This window comes from Protopterus annectens, chromosome 14.part0 (assembly GCF_019279795.1).
Source record: "Protopterus annectens isolate FY-2018-M chromosome 14.part0, PAN1.0, whole genome shotgun sequence".
In the NCBI taxonomy this organism is placed as follows: Eukaryota; Metazoa; Chordata; order Ceratodontiformes; family Protopteridae; genus Protopterus; species Protopterus annectens.
In genome coordinates, this window is record NC_056748.1 from 926,507,610 (window position 1) to 926,532,158 (window position 24,549).

At 42.2% G+C, this 24,549-nt stretch overlaps 1 protein-coding gene across 1 annotated transcript in view; it reads right to left on the reverse strand.

The window, feature by feature from the left end:
• The window catches only part of LOC122789348 (glutamine--fructose-6-phosphate aminotransferase [isomerizing] 1-like), a gene marked incomplete in the record, with an annotated part of 1,275,423 nt that overhangs the window by 141,687 nt on the left and 1,109,187 nt on the right, over positions 1-24,549 (reverse strand). Inside the window, 1 exon segment of the mRNA XM_044056728.1 lies at positions 7,075-7,242. Coding sequence (XP_043912663.1) covers positions 7,075-7,242 — 168 coding nt within the window.

The window sequence follows — 24,549 nt, forward strand, 5'->3', positions numbered from 1 at the left end:
AGGTGCAAAATGTTGGGTTGCACGATCAGCCAGTCCTGATCGCTCTTTAATGCATACCAACTTTTCAAAGCCAGTACTGCATCTGTGGTCAAGCCAGCATACTATAGCTCTCCATATGTGGTCTGTAGACTATTTTTCCAGTCAAAGTAATTTACCTGTCGAAGAGGAAAAAAAATGCCTTTTTTAGAAAATACTGTCAAGATTCTCTTGCAGTAACAAATAAGCCTGTGTTACACCTCTGGATTATACTTGTTGGGATTGCCTTTTTCCTTGATCAGATGTGACCTTTACAATCTTTTTATTACTTTTTTTTTAAACAAACTGGTGTGCTGTTGTGCTCCATGCAGCAGGGTAAAAACTGTAAAAACTGCTTGCTACACAATTTAAACAAAACCATGAGCATGGCAGCTCTTAGTGCAGTAGGGTATAAAGTGTAGCAACTGCTTGCATAGACACGGACTGGGTACTATCTGCAGGAAACCAGTTTTCTAGAAGCCTGCCCCCCCCCATCACTAAGCACTGAAGGAGTGGGGTGCTAGTTCATGGCACTGGCACAGGGTGCTGGTTGATCCAGCTATGGCTTCTGGTCCTAATATTCAACATTTAAACATTACAGCAAGGCCTTGAGTTTAGAACTGCAACTTTTCAAAAATGCTAGCTAGTACTTAATACAGTTAACAGGATACATACATACTTTGCTTCTAAGATGGCTGCTGACTTTTTTGTTTTTTTTTTACTTTCCTCTACCAACAAGAACAGAGTTCTGTATGGCAAGCTAAGTGCTCACAAATGGTGCTTGTACATCTTACTACTCATCCTGTGTTGTGGCATGCTATGTGCTCACAAATGCTGCTTGCATATCTTACTAATCACCCTGTGTTGTAGCATGTTAAGTGCTCACAAATGGTGCTTGCATATCTTACTAATCACCCTGTGTTGTGGCATGCTAAGTGCTCACACATGGTGCTTGTATATTTTACTAATCACCCCGTGTTGTGGCATGCTAAGTGCTCACAAATGGTGCTTGCATATCTTACTAATCACCCTGTGTTGTGGCATGCTAAGTGCTCACAAATGGTGCTTGCATATCTTACTAATCACCCTGTGTTGTGGCATGCTAAGTGCTCACAAATGGTGCTTGCATATCTTACTAATCACCCTGTGTTGTGGCATGCTAAATGCTCACAAATGGTGCTTGCATATCTTACTAATCACCCTGTGTTGTGGCATGCTAAGTGCTCACAAATGGTGCTTGCATATCTTACTAATCACCCTGTGTTGTGGCATGCTAAATGCTCACACATGGTGCTTGTATATTTTACTAATCACCACGTGTTGTGGCACGCTAAGTGCTCACAAATGGTGCTTGCATATCTTACTAATCACCCTGTGTTGTGGCATGCTAAGTGCTCACAAATGGTGTTTGCATATCTTACTAATCACCCTGTGTTGTGGCATGCTCAGTGCTCACAAATGGTGCTTGCATATCTTACTAATCACCCTGTGTTGTGGCATGCTCAGTGCTCACAAATGGTGCTTGCATATCTTACTAATCACCCTGTGTTGTGGCATGCTAAGTGCTCACAAATGGTGCTTGCATATCTTACTAATCACCCTGTGTTGTGGCATGCTAAGTGCTCACACATGGTGCTTGTATATTTTACTAATCACCACGTGTTGTGGCATGCTAAGTGCTCACAAATGGTGCTTGCATATCTTACTAATCACCCTGTGTTGTGGCATGCTAAATGCTCACAAATGGTGCTTGTATATCTTACTAATCACCCTGTGTTGTTGCATGCTAAGTGCTCACAAATGGCACTTGTATATCTTACTAATCACCCTGTGTTGTGGCATGCTAAGTGCTCACAAATGGTGCTTGTATATCTTACTAATCACCCTGTGTTGTGGCATGCTAAGTGCTCACAAATGGTGCTTGTATATCTTACTAATCACCCTGTGTTGTGGCATGCTAAGTGCTCACAAATGGTGCTTGTATATTTTACTAATCACCCTGTGTTGTGGCATGCTAAGTGCTCACAAATGGTGCTTGCATATCTTACTAATCACCCTGTGTTGTGGTATGCTAAGTGCTCACAAATGGTGCTTGCATATCTTACTAATCACCCTGTGTTGTGGCATGCTAAGTGCTCACAAATGGTGCTTGCATATCTTACTAATCACTATGTGTTGTGGCATGCTAAGTGCTCACAAATGGTGCTTGTATATCTTACTAATCACCCTGTGTTGTGGCATGCTAAGTGCTCACAAATGGTGCTTGTATATTTTACTAATCACCCTGTGTTGTGGCATGCTAAGTGCTCACAAATGGTGCTTGCATATCTTACTAATCACCCTGTATTGTGGCATGCTAAGTGCTCACATATCTTACTAATCACCCTGTGTTGTGGCATGCTAAGTGCTCACAAATGGTGCTTGCATATCTTACTAATCACCCTGTGTTGTGGCATGCTAAGTGCTCACAAATGGTGCTTGCATATCTTACTAATCACCCTGTATTGTGGCATGCTAAGTGCTCACATATCTTACTAATCACCCTGTGTTGTGGCATGCTAAGTGCTCACAAATGGTGCTTGCATATCTTACTAATCACCCTGTGTTGTGGCATGCTAAGTGCTCACAAATGGTGCTTGCATATCTTACTAATCACCCTGTGTTGTGGCATGCTAAGTGCTCACACATGGTGCTTGTATATTTTACTAATCACCCCGTGTTGTGGCATGCTAAGTGCTCACAAATGGTGCTTGCATATCTTACTAATCACCCTGTGTTGTGGCATGCTAAGTGCTCACAAATGGTGCTTGTATATCTTACTACTCACCCTGTGATGTACTGATGAACATACAGCTCATACCACAACTTTTAACTCAGTCATGATGATAATTTATATCACTTTCCATTTGTAATGCGCTACATATTTCATACAGAGTATTATGTCATTTATATTATCAAAAATAAAATGAAATATACTGCTGCATTCTTGTTCTATTATGGGTCTAGATTATTTTACATTTGTTTACCAGAAAGTCCAACTGGACACGTCCTTTTCCTGTGGAGGTCCAGGGAGAAAAGCTCCAGTTAGAACAGTAAAATTCAAAATAAGGAACAAAAATGTCTAATACAAATCATCAAATGCTTTGTAGGAATATTCTGAAGTTAATACCTAGATGTAAGCTGTACAAATCATCAAGGCAAAGTACCAGTATTGTATGTTATAGTCTTAGTCTAATGTTATACAAACAGCAGGACATTAGTCGCATTTTATACATGTGTGGCATAAGACGCGAAGGAGGAGGTTCAACATTGGAATAAGACTCAAAGGAGGCAGCTCTACACTGGAATAAGACTTGGAGGCTCTACATTACAGCAATAGCAAAAATCATCTAGTGTGTTCTGTGTTACATCCAGGCATTAAAGAGATTTATATTTACAAAATGTTAAAGAAAAATATTGAACAAGCAAGAGTTAGTGTTATGCTGTCTTCTTATTAAGTATGTCAATGGTAGATTGCGTAGAGTGTTAGATATGAGGTAGAAAAGGAATTGTATGAGAGATTGTGCAAAGTGTGTAGACATGTTGGAGAGAGAGATGATTGTGGAGAGTGGGTAGTTAGCTGTCAGCCGGGAATAGTGTAAGGGCAGATCCATTTGCTAAGGAGATCGTAGTTTTTTAAGCCTGGTTTAAATATGGTTAGGGATGACAAGGAGGTAAGATTTGTTGGTAAGACATTTCAGACTTTGCCTATGTAGTTTGAAAAGAGGAAATCTCCTGCTTGACTTTCAGATACACAGGTTTTTATGTGGTTTCTGTGGGTGGATTGGAGTGGTCTAGTGGTAGCATGGGTTTAAGAAGAGTTTAGGATTATGACTGAAGAGAGACAGTTTGACCAGTCCACCTACCAGGTAAAAAAATTAATAAAATAAAAACATGTTGTTTTACTGTTTTCTTGGTGATGGTCATGCTGGTCTGTTTACACATATCTTTTTCCAGTTTATAGGCATACACACTTTCAGTGTGCTAAGCTAAACAAAAGTATGTGCTGTTATGGCTACTTCTTTTCAAAATAAGTTGCAGTTGTTATTCTGTAGCACACTTTGCGATATAGGTTTACAGTCTGGGGGTCGACTATCACTTACTTAAAATTCCTTGATACACTAAATACTGATTACTTTACTGTAGTGTAAACTTTTCCTCTTAACTGTGCTTTGTTAATCTGCACTATCCACACAATCAACATACTCTGTGGAATGTATTGTCTATACTGCATTACTTTTTATGTGTGCTGTTCATGAAGCATTGCTTATGGTGGGAAGGGGTCTGATGACCAGCCCAAAGATAACAAAAAGACAGACAGACAGATTCTTATTCTCGTTAGCCCCTACTTTTTCTAGAACACCATACTATGACCTGTTACTGCTGCTATTAAATTATATGTAAATAATATTAAATAATAGACAACTGATAAATATTTCAAATAATTAATTTTAATCAAAACTGTTGCTCTTTCATAGATTTCTTGCTAAGACAGATTAATAAATTATAAGTTACTCATTTTCTTTCCCTGGTTTTAATTAATCTTCCAGGTCATCTCCAGTTATTATGCTTTTCACATTAGATGTTATAATGCAAAAATTAACAAATGTCTGATTTCTGCTCCTAAATATATGCTGGTTCTAGTGCATTATTTAAAAAGGAACTTCACTTCTCTCCATCCATCCCAAACTCCTTTTTCTCTATTGTTTGTACATGGAGTCAGGATATGGCAGGTGAAAAACGCAACATGCACACATTTTCGCATGTGTACGCACACACACACACACACACACACACACACACATTACCTCTCTTCTTAATTATCCACGTCATACATCTAAGCCTCCAAGCTGCACATTTAAGATTTTTGTTTCTCTTTGGTATTCAAATTTATTTTATCTGATGGAAATAAATTGTGTGTCCGTTTCCTTTTCTAGTCACAAGTATTAAAGCACTGTGAACAGCATTAATAACTTATTAGCTCCTGATCAAAGGATCATCTGAAATCTGAAGCAGGTACACTGTAAAACCTATGTCAGCCCAATAAAAGGTACCACGTCATCTCTGAGTTTCCATAATCACAAGCAGAGGTAGATTATATTAGACTGAAAGCCAAAAGACAGAATCCCATAGGGTCTATATTAAAAGGAAAGGCCTTAACATTGAATGTATGTACATCGACACATAAAGGTTGATGTACATAAACATCGAAACACGTAAATCGGCGAAAATGACAACGCCGAACATGTTCCATCAAGCAACAGTGCCTCACAGGTATGTTCAAACTAACATAAAAAAATGAAATTAACCCACTTTTGCAGGGAGGCAAGCCCCCCTGCGCTCCCCACACCCCTACTTAAATATACCAACTCCGAGACCGCACCACAGTGGGGAGAAGGATATATTGCCTTATCCCCACTATCACGCTGCTGGCTAAACAAACACGTTTGGCGTTGTGATTTTCGGCGATTACGTATTTCAATGTTTATGTACATCAACCTTTATGTGTCAATGTACATACATTCGATGTTAAGGCCTTTTGGGATTTTAATATACACCCAATCCCACCTGACTGACACCAGATCAATGAAAACCATTTATCTGAACATTCCACACAATATACATTTTATAAAACAACACCAATTTATGCAAACTGTTGCAGAAGGACAAGGCACCCTGCATCCCTATTTGGGGAGTTGTGCCCTCACCCCCCTTTATTCCAGTGTCATTTTTAACATATTTCACTCTGAGATGAAACAATATTGAAGTAAAGGAAACTACAATGGTTTCCATGCAACACTAAATTTCTCTCTCTTATTCCAAGGTTGTGTGACCATGCAGTAACAATATATTAGTAAGGTGGGTGTAGAGAAGTATTTCTGGTTTTGCAGAGAAAATAGCATGATTTCCTTTAATGCAGGGTTGTGTGAGCTCAATAAGGGGGATATATAAAGAAGCATGCCCTACTGCAACAATAACCATAAATGTGCCGTCTTGTAAAATGAGTAACATGACAATTTTAAGTCATTGGTTTTATTCAAATGAGGTCCCATCTTTCTGGCATTCATTATAATATCAAGAATCCACATGAGGGAGATGAAATGTGTACAGACTAGCTTCTGCAGAGTCGGTGTAAGAACTGTGGTGTAAACGAAAGCTGCTAAAAACTAGAGTAAGAAGTCATGTACTTGACTGACAGCACTAAATAAACTAGTGGGCTGCCTAAAGCTTGAAACATTAAGACAAAGTAGAAATATATGCTCAGTATGAAGAACAAAAATATCTTTATTTTCTGTAGGTTTAAACATGATTACTCATTACCAAATAAAAGGTTCTGGATCTCATATAAAATTATTTATACAAATACATACAGTTAATGCTAATCTGTATACACTAAGGGAAGTATTCAAAAGACAAAGAAAGTATTCAATTGAAATTCATTAAATTTTAAGGATCACTACAAAACCCACCTTGTTTGCAATTGATCCACACAGACATCAGTCCTTTCTGAAGTGAGTTGTTAAGTGGGTGACTTTTCTGTCACAGATGACTACCTAAATGGTGCTCTGTTGTAACTTGTGTCCACCCTGTGTTCACGTGGGTTTCCTCCCACATTACAAAAACATGCAATAGATGGATTGGACACTCTAAATGGGCTATAGATGTGAATGTGTGTGCAGGTGTGTGGTGTGGAAGTACTACCATGGCAGGGTAAGCCACCTGGCAGTGTAAAATTTGGCTCTGGATGAGTCTCATCACTGAGGTGACACCCGACCCCATATACAAAAGTGGGAAAATGGGGCTGTGAATGGATAGTTGCCCACTACATCTAATTATGCTACAGGATGCCAAACATCATACGTACAATAAGTAAACCCATTTAAACCTTCTCTAGTGTACAAAGTGATCAGCAAGTTTCAACCTGAAAAGTTATTAACATGTCATGAATGAAATGTGCAGCTCCTCATCTGTACATCCCCAAATAATGCTGCAATATAGAAGTATGAAAATGCTCTTTACCTGGCGTGCTAGCACCTGCTGTAGTGCATTCTGGCATTTGGCAAATGTCTGATCCCTTATGATGAGCATAATAACTGGCATAAACTTGTCCACCAGCGCCAACGGTCCATGCTTCAGTTCGCCTGCTAAGATCCCCTCAGAATGCATGAACGTCATTTCCTTAATTTTCTGTTAAGCAGATACATATACATAAATAAAGCCACTTACATAAGCAAATGTTAACGGTATATTTATACTGTAAAAAGTAAATCTACAAACAAGCCAGATCCAGCACAAGATGACTTAGGAAGCTGCCTAGGACATGGTGCTAGCTGGGAGGGTCTTATAAAAACAAAGAAAACACACTGTTCTGCTGTGACTGAGTTCTCACAAACTGGGTTACCTGGCTCCACTCCTCTTGACTGCTCTGTTTTGACTGTTCCCAGCTCTGCTCTCCTTCAGTGGCCCAAATGTAAAGCATTTGAGAAAATCCTAAAGCTTTGACACAGTTAAAACTACAAAGGGTACAGTGTAGAATGTTTCGAAACACTGCTATGTGTGTATGTCTTTGCTTTTCATCAAAAGATTACCAATTTGTTTTACCTCATAGTCACTCTGATAATGCCCTTTTTACTTTGCAATTTGCTTTTGCAATCATACTGATAATGTTTTTACAGTAGCTCCACAGAGGTGTGTGTGTGTGTGTGTGTGTGTGTGTGTGTGTGTGTGTGTGTGTGTGTATATATATATATATATATATATATATATATATATATATATATATATATATATATATAAATAAGCCTTTCATTTTGACCCAAGACCAAGGACTACACTTTGGAATCAGAGAGTTTTACTTTACCTTTTTTTACGAAGACTACACCATGGAACCAGACCCAAGATGGACCTCCTAAAATATTTACATTTACTGGTATGGAAATCAGACCAGAAATGGGACCTCATAAAATATTTTTTTGTTTTCTGGTAAATCACAGCTGTTACTGTTCAGAAAAACGCATACACATATTTAACCTGGTATTTTTTTTTCTGGTTTGTTAATCATGTAATCACACTTTTCAGGTGTAATTCAGGAGCACTGTCTGGTTAAATAACTTGTTCAGAGCCCCAGTAGGCACACGAAGTAGAAGGCTCAAACCTTGCACATTTGTTTCCTTGAAACAGGAACCAGATCATCAAATGGTTTAAAGCATTAACTGCTAGACCTTCAATCACTTGCTTTGTTTTCTGATAAATCACTGAAGACTACAGTAAGTCAACAATACATTCATTAGCGTTTTGTAGTTCTTATTGCCCAGAAAATGCATGTGGATACAAAACCTATTTTTTAAGTGAATTGGAGTACTCTGCCTCCTGTCTCCGATTTTACTGAACACGTCTGATTTTGTCTCCTATTTACTTCCTGTCCCTTGTTAATTTTTTTCCTGGTAAATCACTGAAATTTTTAGTCAGTCAGCAAGGCCAGTCAGAGTTTCTTAGTTCTCATTGTTCAGAAAATGCATGCCCATGCAACACTTGTTTGTCGCATTAACATTTTAACTGGATTACAGCTATCTGACACTTAAGGTTCTGACCTGTTAATGAATTGCTTTCTGTAGTCAAAAGTACACGATTTGAATCTTTCCACCTCCATTTGCCTACTGTGTGAGTCTGAGCAAGTCACTTACACAGTGCTCCTGAGTTGCCCCTGAAAAGGGGCACTTTGTTCAGTGGGTCTGCCTGATTAATAAATAGATAACAGAAAATATTTAAAATGGGTCTTTCCTCCCCCACCCTGCCATTGCTTTTGGCTATGTCTAGAATTCTTGAGCAAAGAAATGGAGACGTATTGCACTGTTGTGCACTGCGGTTACGAAATAATGACAGGATTGTGTGTTTCAGACTTAATACCCTTCAGAAAATGCTATGTAATTTAAAACATGTTATTTTGCTACTTTCCTTATATGAGTTTTGAGCTAAGAAGTTGAGGTGGAAAACGAACTGAAACAGATTGCACTATATAGGTCTGAGAGCAGTGAGCTGAATTATATGTCTGGGCCATTATTTATTAATTTATTCATTCACTCAATCTCAAGCAGTGGCTGTAATTGATGGTTTTGTGTGTGTGTGTTTACGTGCTCATAGGGCATAGTTCTCAACCATACCGGACATGTCCTCATACTTGTGATATAATGTATGTAATGTATCATCTGATTACTACCCCTGACAACCTGAAAACTGCTGTATTTAATTTAATTGGCTCATTCGACATGAGCTCATTTCATCATTTATTATAAGGATTTATATGCCCTACTAATTAGTCTTTCATTTATTCATTTTCATCTGCAGTACTTCTCCGTGGGACTTCCCTGAAAATGTGATATCCCAGTTAACAAGTGCAGTGAAACAAATGTTTGAATGAATGAAAGAACCTAGTGGAAGGAATTATTTCTACTTGGCACTTTTAATGTCTAAGGAAACCCTGCCCTGAGAGATGATCAGATCTCAGGCCACACAAAGTACAGCTACACCACCATAGTCACTACAGGCAGAAAGCAATGCCTTGCGGAGCAGTGTGGTACAACAGAAAACCACAAATGCTGCGATGTTTAACTGGGAATACTGGCCATGACCAAGAAAAACAGTAATATGTTACCATGACCTGGACTGGCAAGGCAACAAGCTGCTCTCACAGTCAGTATAGGTATCATGATTAGAGGGACATTCTAAGCGAAAAACATCTCCCCTATACTTTAATAGATTGTTAAATTTACTATTAATGTTTGTCTTGTATGAAAAGACTGATTATATTTTTTTTAACTTGATATACATAAAGACTGCCCACGACATGGAGGCAGTACAGCACAGCGGACTCCATGATTTAGTGGGGAACACATTATTCAACATTAAAATAAGGGAGCAAGACCATCATACACAAGATCATAGGAGGTTACGAGGCTGATGGCCCAGGGGCCCTTCCAAGCCTAGCCAAGAGTTTATCCCCAAAAAGAAACCTCAGTCAGCACTTGTCGCCTCTGTCAAAGAGGGACACAGGTGGAACCCCTGGGACAAAATAGTGGTTTCCCATCCACTCATCAAGTTTGCGCTTGAAGAGGGTCAAGCAAGGTGCAATAGCTGATGTGTATGGGAAGTCTATTCCAGAGATGGGGGCAGCCTCTTTGAGACTCTCTCTCTCCAGCAAGTTTTGTTGATGTTGCATATTAGATTCAGGCCTTTTGAGCAGGTGGTGCATGAAGAGTTAGACTTACGGATATGGAGCATCGCTAGTATGACAGGGTCTGAGATTGCCTTGTAGGCGAGACACAGATCACCCCTGAGCAATCTGTATGATATTGAGTAAAGTAATAGTGACATGAGCCTGTCTGCATAGGAAAGGTGCTGGAGGCCATGGATTCTCTTTTTGAGGTATTTCAGTGGCCATTCCAGTTGGTGCAGATGTTTGGAGAGGTACATCCCAAATGGGGTGTTATACTATTATTGGTCTAACGAGGAAGGAGTACAGAGAGGTAATAACCTCCTTTTTTCTGGATGCAATCCCTTTACTTATGAGATGAACTAAGTAAAAGGCTTTTCTGACCACTGTCACTACATGATGGTCGAATGTGAGGTTATCAACCTGTCTCTCACCACAGGTTGTGTGATTAGGGGGTTGCTGTTGATGTGGTAATCAATAGGGGTCGTGTTTTTGCCAAATGGTATGATACTTTTTTTCATTTAGCTTGAGGCCATTACTTTGACACCAGTCATTAGTTCCTATGAGAACCTCTTGCAGTATGTTAACATCATTTAGGAAGTCAATGACAGCACCCAACTTACAGTCGTCTGCAAACTTGGGTCAGCCACAGGCCTTTTGTTTTTGCTTGGATCTTTTAGAAATAGAAGCAAAACAGTAGGGGTCAAAGGACAGATCCCTGGGGAACTCCACTACTGACAGATCTATCGGAAGTGGATGCGTCTATTTTGACTTTGAGGTCCTGTCGGTGAGCCAGTTGGTCAGCCACCTGATGAGATTTGGATTTACGCCAAGTTTTGTTAGCTTTTCGATAATGCCTGAGGGGGGGACTGTGTCAAAGGTCTTGGCCAAGTCAACGTAAGCTATATGTACTGACTTTCCCTCATCCGGGGCATTGGTGATAGTCTCAAAGAAGTCAACCAAGTTCAAAAGGCAAGATCTGTCCTTGTAGAATCCAAACTGGGTGGGGTCAAGTACTTGGGGATCGCCTGTCCTTGTTTATGAAATCCATAATAATAAGCTCCATGGCTTTTTACAGATCATACTTATCAAACTAATGGGGCGAGTTTCCTGGGTCAGTAGTGGCACCACCTTTGTGCAAGGGGATGACAATGGCAGTTCTCCAATCTACTGGAATGAAGCCAGTACTTAGGCTGTGGTTGAATAGGGTTGCTCAACGGCGAAGCCAGTTCTTGCTGGAGATGGTGCAGAATACATCCTGGGACACTATCAGGTCCCAAGGAAGCTGTGTTCTTGGTCTTGGATAGGGCCTGTATCACTTGATCTACAGAGATGTGAGGTGCGGGACAAGTATCGGGGATATCGAAAGGGCCTTTGGGGTGGGACGAGGGGGTGAAGTTTGCGATGAACCTATCTGCTAGCAGATTGGCTAAGTCAACAGGATCAGTGCAAGTGATACTGCTAAGTATTAATTCAGAACAAACCTGGACATTATGGTTTCCCTTTGTTATGGAGGCTAGTGTTGATTCATAATTGGCCTTGGAGATTTTTACTAGTGATCTAATTTGCTTGTTGAGGCTAAGTAGCCTTAGCTATATGGACAGATTATTAGAGCTTAGACCATTTACGAGGAGGAAGGATAAGGGTCAATGGTCATAGCAAAGCCTGTCCTACACCTGGAAAAGCTATCTAATTTACAGTTTGGACACAGGACAAGGTTGCTCTTTCTAGAAACTAATCCTTTCCAAAAAGCCATAGATGAAGCCAAGGCACTGTTACAATCAGCCTTGATCCTGCCTTGAACTGCCTTGTTGTGGCAGGTATACCAAAACGTAATAGAATGAGACAACCACTTGGAAATGGTCTGCTTTGGCACTGGCTGTCCTTTTCTATTACTTTCAGAAGAAATGAACAACTGATCAGAGTTCCCAAATTATTTTGTTGTGTCAAGAACGCACCCAAATTGTGTGTGGACATTCAAGGTATGGAGTATTCTCCCTCATTTTCAGATTCTGGAAAGAAGAAAGGAAGATGAATTGTTTATCTTAAAATCAAATACCACTTCTGGAATAAAAAAGGACGAGTTCTCAAGGAAATCCTATTCTTGTGTAAAATGAGAAAGTTGACCCACCATAAGAGCTTGCAACCGAGACAGACTTCTTACAGGACAGAGCAATCATTAACACAGCTTTCCATGTTAAGAATAAAGAAGTTACGCACTTACCATAATGTTCCATGTGAGTTGTTCATCTTGCCTTCATTCTTACAGATGGGTTCGAACTGATCCTCGGCTCCGAGTCGGCCTACCACAAAGCTTGAGGTCGTCAAATAGCTAGAGGCCAAGTCCGTATCCCATGATGCATCTAGAGTTACCTCAGATCTTGTTTGCTGCATATAATAATACCATATGTCATTCTATCACTCCATAAGAGAAATTATACAAAGGTTAAGCAACCAGGAAGAATCCAGCATCTCGGTCTTCTAAAAGCCCAGGAGGGGGTAGGAAAGAGGGAAGTAAGAATGAAGGCGAGATGAACAAATCACATGGAACGTTATGGTAAGTACAGAACTTCTTTATGTGAAGTTGTTCTAACTCGTCGTTCATTCTTACAGATGGGTAGCGTCCCAAGCACCATCTATCTTGGGTGGCTCATGGGAGTATGTTTTTCAGGACAGTGGATCCAAAGGAGGCCATGTCCTTGGAGGCCCTGTCAACTTTGTAATGAGTGATAAAGGTATGAGATCTTGACCAAGCGGCTACTTCACAAATGTTATCAATAAGAAGTCTGGCAGAAAAGGCAGAGGATGTAGACACTGCTCTGGTTGAGTGAGTCTTAATTTTGTGTTGTAAGGGCATATTGGCAGCTGAATAAGCAAATGTGATACAATCAGATAACCACTTTGTCAGAGTTGTTTTGGCCACTGGCATACCTTTCCTGGAGTCTAAAAAGGAAACAAAAAGCTGTTCAGATTTCCTAAAATCTTTTGTTCTATCCAAGCAGAATCAGAGCTGTCTGTAAACATCAAGTTTGTGCAGCATGTATTCTAAATTACTGGAGTGATTGGGGAAGAAAACTGGCAAATCAATAATCTGATTAAGATTAGCTTCAGTGCAAACTTTAGGCAAAAAGGAGGGGTTTGTTCGAAGTGACACTCTGTCAGCATGGAAAATCAAGTAAGGAGGTTTAATGGACAAGTCTTGAAGCTCTGACACTCTGCGGGCAGAAGTAATAGCTACTAAGAAGATAGTCTTCCATCATAAAAATTTGAGGTCACATGAGGAGGCTGGTTTGAATGGAGGAAGCATAAAATTTAGATTCCATGGGGTATATGGGGATTTCACAGGTGGTCTGAGATGAAAGGTCCCTTTAAGAAAGGTTTTGGATAGTTTGTGTGACAATGTTCAATCCTTCAAATCCAAGGTGAAAATTAGAAATGGTAGCAAGTTGAACACGAACTGTTGCTGCTGCAGCTCCTTTAAAAATCGTAGTCAAGAACTAAAATGGAGGCCACAGGGGCTTGATAGGGATCAATATTGTTTTGAGAGGCTCATATAGAACATTTTTTTCATTTGCTAAGGTATAGCTTCCTCATAGAGGATTTATGAGAGGATAAGAGATTTTGCTTCATCTCGTTAGAAAGGTTATGGAACCTGGCTATGATGGGAATTGGAGCGGACTACAGAGAGGGATGAAGTTCCCCTGACGATTGTGTCAGAAGATCCGGAACTGAGTCCAGAATCCAAGGGTCTTCCAAAAGATGAAATCGAAGGAAGGGGAATCAAATCTGATGAGGCCAATGAGGGGCTATTAGAATGACGGTCTTTCTCAGGGCTTTTGCTTTCTGTAGTACTTTGGGTATCAATGGGATTGGTGAGAATGCATAGAGGAGACCCGGAGGCCAATCGTGAATGAGTGTGTCCCTTGGGGCTTCTCCCAGAGGGGAAATCAGGGCAAAGTACCTTGTGCATTTCGTGTTCATGTGACTGGCAAAAAGGTTGCAGCAAGGCTGGCCCCACCTGTGGAATATTCTGTCTGCTAGTTCTTTCTTGAGGGACCACATACGTGGCTGGAATAAAGATCACAGCAAGGCTGGCCCCACCTGTGGAATATCCTGTCTGCTACTTCTTTCTTAAGGGACCACTCATGAGGCAACAAAATTGCTCTTCTCAGCTTGTCTGCTATCATGTTGGATTTCCTTGGGATGTGCATTGCTAACAGAAAGCGCTGGGTGGATACAGCAGACTGCCATACTCTTAGGGCCCTGCGACAAAGGGGATATGACCTGGTACCTCCTTGTTTGTTCATGTATCGGACCACTGACATGTTTTCTGTCTGAATCACAATTGTACCCAGAGGAAGAGAGTCCTGGAAGTACTGCAATGCTAAAAGTACTGCTCTGATCTCTAGGACATTGATATGCAGATGTGTCTCTTGATAGGTCCATGTGCCTTGGGCTGTTCTTTCCTGAAAATGCCCCCTCCCCACCCTTTCAGGGAAGCATCCATGGTCACTGTGGCCGCTGGTGGGGGTAGGTCAAAAGGACGACCTATCGTGACATGGAGAGAGGTGAACCACCACTGAAGATCCGTTTTGCAAGAGTTCATCATTATAAGGTGAGACATGCGGAGCTCTTGGTAAGACCATTGAGTGAACAACAGCCATTGCAGAATCTGCATATGCATGCGACCCAGTGGTATGGCCAGAATTGCAATCATGCCTAATAGTTTAGAACTTCTGATGCAGGAGCCTTGTTTTTGGATATCAGATTGCGGACCTGCTGACGGAGTAGTAAGACTCTTTCTACTGGAAGTCTCACAGTGGTGGTGTCCAATTCTGCTCTGATAAAAATGGTATGTTGTGATGGCGACAAGGGAGATTTTTTTGAGTTTATTGTAATGCCCTGCTGGCTGCAGAGTGACAGAGTGGTGTCCCTGGCTTGAATGAGTTGATGTCTGGTGGTGGTGGTGAGGAGCCAATCGTCTAGGTATGGAAACACCTGAAATCCTAAACATCTCAGGTGAGCAGTGACCACTGCCATGCATTTGGTGAACACTCTGGGGGCTGTAGTGAGACCAAAGGGCAGGGCTTGAAATTTGTAATGATTGGCTCCCAGCCGGAAGCGCAGATAATCTCTGGATGGTCTGGCCATTTTTACGTGGTAGTACACATCATGGAGATCTATCGAGCACATCCAATTGTCTTTCCCTAAAAAGGGAAGTATCGACTGAAGCGTGACCATCCAGAACTTCTCTTTCTTTACAGATTTGTTTAGCCTGCTGAGGTCCAATATAGGTCTCCAGTCCCCTGTCTTTTTTGGAACTAAAAAGAATCTTGAGTAAGTTCCAGATCCTGTCTGGTCTGTTGGGACTGGTTGGATGACTTTTTGGACCTCTACTGTTGCTTGTTCCCTGTAACTGGGTGGAACATCCGGGATTTTTCTTGTCGGAGGGGGTGTGGCGAAAGGAATTAAGTATCCTCTGGAAATGATACTTTGTACCCAGCTGTCATTTGTTATTTTGAGCCAGGCGTCTGAATACAAAGATAAGCGACCCCCGACTGCCTCCAGAGTAGGACAGTCAGGCCTCCTTTTCTGGAGTGCTGGTATGGCTTCCCAAAGAAGTGATCTCTGTCACCCTGGTTTTGCCACGAGGGCTGCGTCTTCCATTATTGCCCCCTCCTCTGCAACTGGAGGGGGGTTCGCCACGTGTGCCCTGAAAGGCTCCTTGGGGGTTTCAGAAAGTACAGTTTTGTACCTACCATAAATGTAGATGTTCGAAGATCCACATTGCTGCAGTCCTTACATATGGGTAATCCGCTGTCCTCGGTCGGCCCGAATACCAAAGTATTAGGCTGACGTCGGTCATGGGCGCTCAGATCTGACATCAGAGCGTCAGGGTATTAAAGCGCATGACCGACGTCATATCCTCAGTCTTTTCTTGCCCCAGATGTCAGAAGGCCCTAAAAAGAAAGGCCACAGCCAAAAATAGAATACTTCCCAAAAGGCATGTACAAATAACAGCTACCACCCAAACCATACAACCATTCCAAACTACAGAGGGGAAGGAGGGAGGGTAAATTGGACTGCAGCAATGTGGATCTTGAACATCTACATTTATGGTAGGTACAAAACTGTACTATGTTCTTCATCTCACATTGCTGCAGTCCTTACATATGGGTAGAATCCCAAAGCAGAGGTAAAGGGAGGCTGGCAAAATCATAAAGCATTGGGAGCTGCCAAAATGCCCTGTAAGATTGCAGTGGCAAATCCAGCCCTAGATTTGGAATAAAGAGGAAGGTGGTAATGTTTAGAAAAAGTATGCACTGAACTCCAAGTAGCTGCTTCCAAAATGTCTTTAGTAGCTACTCCCCTTAAAAAAGCTGTAGAAGTGGCAGTAGCCCTAGTGGAGTGAGGTCTGATTCCAGCCGGAATCTCCTTACCATGATGAGAATAACAAAAAGCAATACAAAAGCCAATCCACTTAGAAATAGTTTGTTTTGAAACAGGTTTCCCCTGAGAACCCAAAGCAAAAGAAACAAACTGCTGAGACTGTCTGAACCCTTTAGTCCTGCTCAAATAATAACGCAACTGCCTGTGAATATCCAAAGTGTGCAAAATTTTCTCCCCTTTATTTTGGGGATCTGCATAAAAAGTAGGCAAATGAATTGATTGGTTCAAGGCCACATTTGAAACCACTTTAGGCATAAAAGTAGGATTAGTACGCAGAGATACCCTATCCTTATGAAAAATTAGGAAGGGTTCAACTGCCATAAGAGCCTGTAATTCAGAAACCCTTCTAGCAGACGTAATGGCCAACAAAAAACCAGTCTTCCAAGACAAAAACTTTAACTCAGCAGTAGCTGCAGGTTCAAAAGGAGGTAAAGTAAGTTCTTCCAACACAAAATTGAGATCCCAGGCAGGAGTAGGAGCTCTACGTGGGGGGTCTTATGTTCTTTGCCCCTCTAAGAAATTGTTTAAACAAAGGATGAGAGAATAATGGAGGGTCACAGTCATAGTGAGCAGAAATGGCTGCAGCATGAACTTTTATAGAGGAGAAAGACAAACCCTTGTCTAATAATTCTGTAAGATATTGAAGAGAAACACTTAAATCAGGCCTGGAAACATCAAAGCCCTTTGTTTTGCTCCAAATTAAAAATCTCCTCCATTTATCAGCATAAACTTTCCTTGTACTAGGCCTTCTGGCCTCCAAAATAACATTCAAAACTTGTTGTGGAAGCTGCGACCCTCCAGGTTCTAGAACAGAATATGCCAGGCTGTTAGATGCAGGGACTGAATCCTGACATTGAGGAAATGATTGCCCTCCTGTGACAAAAGGTGCGGAATCGAAGGCAAAGGCCATGGAGGCTCCCATACTAAACTCCTCAGCAGAGGGTACCAGTGCTGTCGAGGCCAATCTGGAGCTATTAGAATCATGGAGGGCTTGTCTTGTCTGACCTTCAAGAGTACCTTGGGGAGGAGAGGCAGAGGCGGAAAGGCATAGACGTGAAGATTGCTCCAACTGAATGATAGAGCATCCACTTTCCAAGCTGTGGGATGAAACATTTTTGTGCAAAACTTTGGCAACTGGAAATTTAGTGGAGAAGCGAACAGATCTATGTCTGGAGTTCCCCATATCACTGTCAATTTTCGAAATACATGAGGATCCAATTTCCACTCGTGGGGATCCACTATCTGTCTGCTCAAAACATCTGCTAAGGAGTTCTGTGCTCCTGGTAGAAATCTTGCCTGAAGATTGAGGTGTAAACTGAGAGCAGTCTCCCACAAAATCATTGCTTGCCTGCAAAGATGGTACGAATGGATTCCCCTTGCTTGTTGATGTACCACATGACAGTTGTGTTGTCTGTTTGAATCAACACTTGCCCTGGGTGAAGTAAATCCTTGAAAGCCATCAATGCAAATTGGACTGCTAACATCTCCTTCAAGTTGATATGTAAATGTTGAAGTCTGGCAGGCCACGTGTCTTGCACCCATTTTCCATTGAGGTGTGCTCCCCAAGCCTTGTCCGAGGCATCTGTCGTTAAAATCTGACTCGCCTCTGGTCGGGTCACAGAGAGTCCCTTGTTTAGGTGACATTCCTGAGCCCACCACAAAAATTCCTTTTGAATGCAAGGTATTATTTGAATGACAGTGTCCAGATCTTGGCAGTGTTGTGTCCATACATTTTGAGATACCATTGTAGCTTCCTCATATGCAGTTTGGCATTGGGAAGCACCAGAATACAAGATGCCATGAACCCCAAGGCTTGAAGGACTGTCCTTGCAGTCAGCCTGGACCATAGAGACAATTGATGGAAGTAAAGAGTAAGGTTCTTTTGCTTGTCCGGGGTCAAAAAAGCCATCTGGGAAGCTGTATTCAGTCTCACACCCAGAAAGCACATTTCCTGAGAGGGTACTAGACTGGACTTTGTTTCGTTCACAGAATACCCTAGGCACCTTAACACTGCCATCACATACTGTAGATGATGAAGAAGTTCGTACTTGTCTTGAGCAAGAATCAGGCAATCGTCCAAATAAGGATAAATCTGTATTCCTCTTAACTGTAAGAAGGCTATCACTGGAGCCAGAACCTTTGTGAACACCCTGGGCGCAGTAGATAAGCCAAAGGGCAATGCAGAGAACTGATAATGTAAAGTCCCAGCCCGAAAACGCAGGTACCTCCTGCAACTGGGCCTGATAGGTACATGAAGATAAGCCTCTTTGAGATCCAGAGTTACCATCCAGTGATCTTTGCCCAACAGAGGTAGAAGTTGTTGCAACGTCAACATTTTGAATTTTGGAATGTCTAGGTATGTGTTGAGAATAGATAAATCCAAAATCGGTCTCCAAGTGTTTCCTTTCTTTGGTACTAGAAACAGGCGAGAATAAAATCCTAGGCCCACTTCTGACAGAGGGACCTGCTGTATAGCCCCATTTGAAGAAGTAAAGAAATCTGCTTGTGAGCCTCTACCCTTTGCTGAGGAGGAACGTCTGGCATGCCTTTGAAAGGAGGCAATGTATGGAAATAAAACTTGTAGCCTCGGTCTATAATGTCCAACACCCATTTGTCCTGGGTGACTAAAAGCCAGTTTTGCTTGAAGAGTGCCAACTTTCCTCCCAAAGGAGCTGCCAGACAGGAAGAATCTGGCAGCTGAAAATGCAGGTCATTGGGCCTGTTTACGAAAGGACTGGCCCCTGCCCTCACCTGTAGATTGTGCAGGTGAACTCCACGTCCTAGGCCTGAAAGTACTCTGAGCTCTGCCCCTACCACGTCTAGATCTACCCCTAGACTGTGAATCAGAAGAAGGATAAGCCCATCCCTTAGTAGGCCAATTCCTGCTAAACTTAGGAGGCTGCACCTGCAAAAAATCTTTAACAGTCTGCATAGACTTAGCCTTGTCTTCCATTTTCTTCAAGACAGATTCCACAGGAGAACCAAACAAAACTTCAGACTGTAAAGGAGCATCCAAAATTCTAGTTTTAACATGCTCTGACAAATTCTGATCCTTAAGCCAGGCGTGCCTGCGAATAACTGAACCAGTGGTAGCCACCCTGGAAAAAGCCTGTAAAGCATCGAAACCACACTGCAAAGAATGCTTACCCACCTGTTCAGAGGCATGTACCAAATCCTGTAATTCTTTACACTCTATGCCCTCTGCCAAAGCATCCACTTTAGATTTTAATTGAGTAAGGAGAAAATTCTGATACTTCAACATATGAAACTGGCAATTCAAAGCCCTCATTGCTAAAGTGGAAGAGGTATACACTTTCTTACCCCATCAATCCAAAGCTCTAGCATCTTTATCAATAGGAACTGGATTCTTTACAACAGAAGCCCTGACACCCTTAGGTCCCTGGCTAATAGTTTCTGGGTCAGCCCTTGGACTCTTATACAGATATTTATGAGCCTCAGGTACTCTGTAATACCTGTCTGGCTTAACTGGCGCAGGAGGCAGAGAGTCTGGATTAAGGGAAGCCTCGGAGAAAACGTCTTGAACAACATCCAAAACAGGAGGTATAGCCAAGGGCCTATGTTGTGGTAAAAACAAAAATTCCCTAAGCCTCTTTCGGGAATCTGAGAAATCCTGACCTTCCCATTTAAAATGTTCCCTCATAGAATGCAGGGTTTCTGAAAAAGAAAAATCCTCTGGAGGAGAAGCAGAAGGAGTGGAATCCTCTGCATCTGAATCAGAATAAGGAGGAAAATCCTGAATGTCTTCAGACGAAGACTCTGAGTAATCTGAAGCCTGCTCCAAACTTTCCACCTCCGGCTCCACCCTAGGTCTCTTATCAGGAGGGGGCATAGAACCTCTGATTAAAGAAATTAAATCTTATGCCATTTTAAGCATGTGTTTTTTAGGCACAGAACCTGCAGAACTAGGACTGACACCCATGGAAGGCAAACCAGGCCTGCCTTTGGAAGGAGCCTTAGAGACAGAAGGAGAAGGCCTAACCACCTTAGGCAAGGAAGGGAGAACAGCAACCTGAGAGGCCCCCTCAGCCTGACCTGACTCTTGAGAGGCCACATCTTGCAAAATTAAAGCCTCCCCCTGAGACTCAACTGAAACCTCGGCTGGATCCACAGATTCCACCGTAGTTTCTAAAGAACCGGCGTCCGGAACGGATGACTCATCTTGCCTGGACTTTAAAGATTTGTCTTTGCGCTTCTTCGCGGTAGCGGGCGTCGGAGGATCCGACGGCATATTATAATTACACCGCTTACCGAAGACAAGCCTAGCGCAATCTAACCTACGTTTAAGGGTGTGCTTATTAAACCTAGCACAAAAGCGACACCCGACTACGTCGTGCTCAGGTCCCAAACAAGGAATACAAAGAGAGTGGTAATCCCTATGCGGTATCTGTTTCCCACAAGAAATACAATTATTCACTTTTTCTGACATCCGGAATTAACTGAGGCAAGAAAAAACAAAAATATTCTAGCGGGTACTTAGCCCAACTTGGTTTCGGTCTGAAACTCAGAATACGAAAATTTCAGAACGCCGAATGGCACTTGCAAACGCTGCTTCTGCATCGGACCATGCGGCAAAAAAGACTGAGGATATGACGTCGGTCATGCGCTTTAATACCCTGACGCTCTGATGTCAGATCTGAGCGCCCATGACCGACGTCAGCCTAATACTTTGGTATTCGGGCCGACCGAGGACAGCGGATTACCCATATGTAAGGACTGCAGCAATGTGAGATGAAGAACATCCACATATTTCCTCCCCTTTGACCCTTTGGGTAGGGTCTGGTCAGGGTGGAAAAATGGACTCCGACAGCAGACTCTTTCCTTCCTGCTCACACCTGGTCAAAGTTTCCTTAACTTTGGGCCCAAAAAGAGACGAGCCATCAAAAGGGGTATTTATGAAGGATGACTTGAAGGGTTCCACGAAGGAACACAAGCACATCCAGGAGTGTCTCCTAAGAGCAATTCCTGTACCCGCTTCCCTGCTCATTCCATCCGCTGCATATGAAATAAGGTGCATGGACGAATTAACTATGGAGTTGAGGGTAGCTAGTTGGGAGGCAACTTTATATGAAGCTCCTGCAGCTACTGCACCCTGAAGAGCATCTCCCAGCTCTTTAAGAGATCTCTTTGCAGTCTTGTAAAATGGGTTAAATAGTTGAGAGAATGCATTGCAAAAGTCGCTGAACTGTAAGTGTGCTTCCCATATCTATCCATGATCCTGGAATCTCTGTTAGCAGGATGGATAGAAGAGGAAGTTTCTGAAATTTCCTTTTTTGTGGCTGCCGCCACCACCATGGCATCAACTGGCGCACCCTTAGTCAGAAAGGATTTGTCTTGGCAAGCAGAGATAAATTGATTAGGCCTCCTAGGGACAGGCTCCATGGTGTCCGGATGAGGGATGAGGGCTGAGACCTGAAAGCCTTCAGGAGAACAGACGCATCTTCAGTAGGGTTAGTGGACTGCCAGTCACCCCTCTGCCTTAGGATTTCTAGTATCTCAGCAAATGAGATATCCTCAGAGGGGACCGTGGGGACCCTTCTGATTCATCCAAGTTAGTATCAGATGTCAGGGACTCCTGTGGGGAGTCTAGATGTTTCCTCTTACAAACTCTCTTCCTGGGAACCTCATCAGTGGGAGCTTTTGGTGAGGTCTCGGAAGAACATGGGTCACCCAATGGGGCTTCCTGAGGATCTGGGTCTCTACGCTTGGCAAGGATCTGTGAAGCAGAAGCAGACACAGGTTCTTTAGGGGAGGAAGAAGCCGGACCTGAGGTCAAAGATGTCTTAGGAGACATCACTCTCCTCATGGCTTTGAAGGCACCTCTGCTTTGATGTGAACGAGACCGATGGATTCGAGGAAACCATCAAAACCTCCGGCACTGGGACAGTGGGCTCCAAGCCAGAGGTAGGAGCCGAGCTCATTCGAGCCAAAGCCCCGAGAGGCAGAGTCGGGACAAGTCGGTCTGACTATCCTCCCCAGGCCCAACCAGAGAGTGTCTGCTCCTAGACTCCTCGATCGGCACAGAGGATGTCAGAGTAAACAGAGCCAAAGACACTGGAGCAGGCATCAGCTCCAAAGGCTCCACGATCAGCAAGTATGACTCTTTCGGCTCTGAAGGACCACTATGGATCGGAGGAGGAAGAGAGGTAGCTGGCAAAAGTGTCTTCGGCTCTGGGTTGGAGCCGATAAAAATTTTACAAAGGCCGGTGCCTGTAAAAGCTTTTGCACCATATGATCCACATCCAAATCGTAAAGGCTAATGGAAGACCAAGATGATCGGATCGAAGGTGGTACCAACTGTAACAATGGAGATTTTGGTATTTCGGATTCCGGTTCCAAAACCGGGGACCGGCTCTGAAAAGATAGAACAGTCGGCTCCGAGACCTGTGGAGCCGATGTTGAAGACTTTTTGATTTTTTCAATTTAGTGAAAGTCTTTGAGGACTTACTGGATCCATCCTGGTCACTCAAAGCCTCCTGGAAAGAATGTTTCAATAAACCCTATCAATAAGTTTCTTCTTTCTCTGCTGGAGAACCCTAGAAGAAAAGGAATGGCATATGGACCAGGTTTCTTGCAAATGTAATGCTCCTAAGCAATAAACATAGTTGACATGACTGTCAGTGACAGACATTTTCTGCCCACATTTAGGGCATTTTTTAAACCCTGACTTAGGGGTCCTCATCATCAGCCACGGACAAAAAATTAGACACGCCCAACAACAACCAAATATAACAATAAGCCTTTCTAAACAAACAGGCTAAATATAAATGACACAAGCCCTTCAAACTATGACTAACAGGTCACACACAGACACTATTTATCTAAGCAGACACTATCAAGTTGTGACAGAAAGTCACTATCTAAATACAAACAAAGCTATATACTAATAAACTTAGCTCTAATAACTTCAAAGCTGTGACAAAAAGGTCACTATCTAAGCACACACTCCTAAATATTAACTATTTCTAAGAAAAAATGCGACAAAGTCACTATTTAAACAGTTTTTAAACACTAGAACTTAACTAGGCCTAAGAAAAAAATTAGGCCAAATATTAAACTATGAAAATGGCACACCAGGGGAAGAGAAACTACACAGGAAGCTGTAAGAGCTTAACTAACTACAACTACTTTTTAAGAAGAAAATATCAATATTTGAAATATATACAATAGTAAGGTTTTTACTGGTCCGAGCTAGCGAGAACCTCTGATCTGTTGCAGCTGCAAACTAGATCTGAGGTAACTCTAGGTGCATCATGGGATAGGGACTTGGCCTTGAGCTATTTGATAAACTTGAGATTTGTACTAGGCCGACTCGGAGCCGAAGATCAGCTCCGAACCCATCTGTAGGAATGAACGGCAAGACAGAACAACTTCACATCTCAAGTTAGCTTGATGAGCTGGTTTAAATGGAGCAGAGTTAGTACTTCCAAAACAAAATTAAGATCCCAAGGAGAAGCCACCTGCTTTCTAGGAGGCTTGGTATGTAACACTCCTTTCAAAAACATTTTATATGAGGTTGCATTGAAACTGGGGCTCTATGGGCAGATATGATGAAAAAGCCAACAAATGAACTTTGGCGGAGGTATAAGACAGGCCAGAGGATAGTAGATGCAAATAATGTAGAGCCAGAGTAACACTAGCCCTGAAAGGGTGATGGTTCCTTTCTTGGCACCAACTAGAAATATTTCCATTTTCTAATACATGATTTTTAAGTAGCAGGTTTTCTTTCCTCCTTTAACACCTGCGGCAAACCCTTAGAAAAATAGATGCCTAAAAGATAATGACTGTATCATCTAGGCAGACAGTTGCAGGTGTTT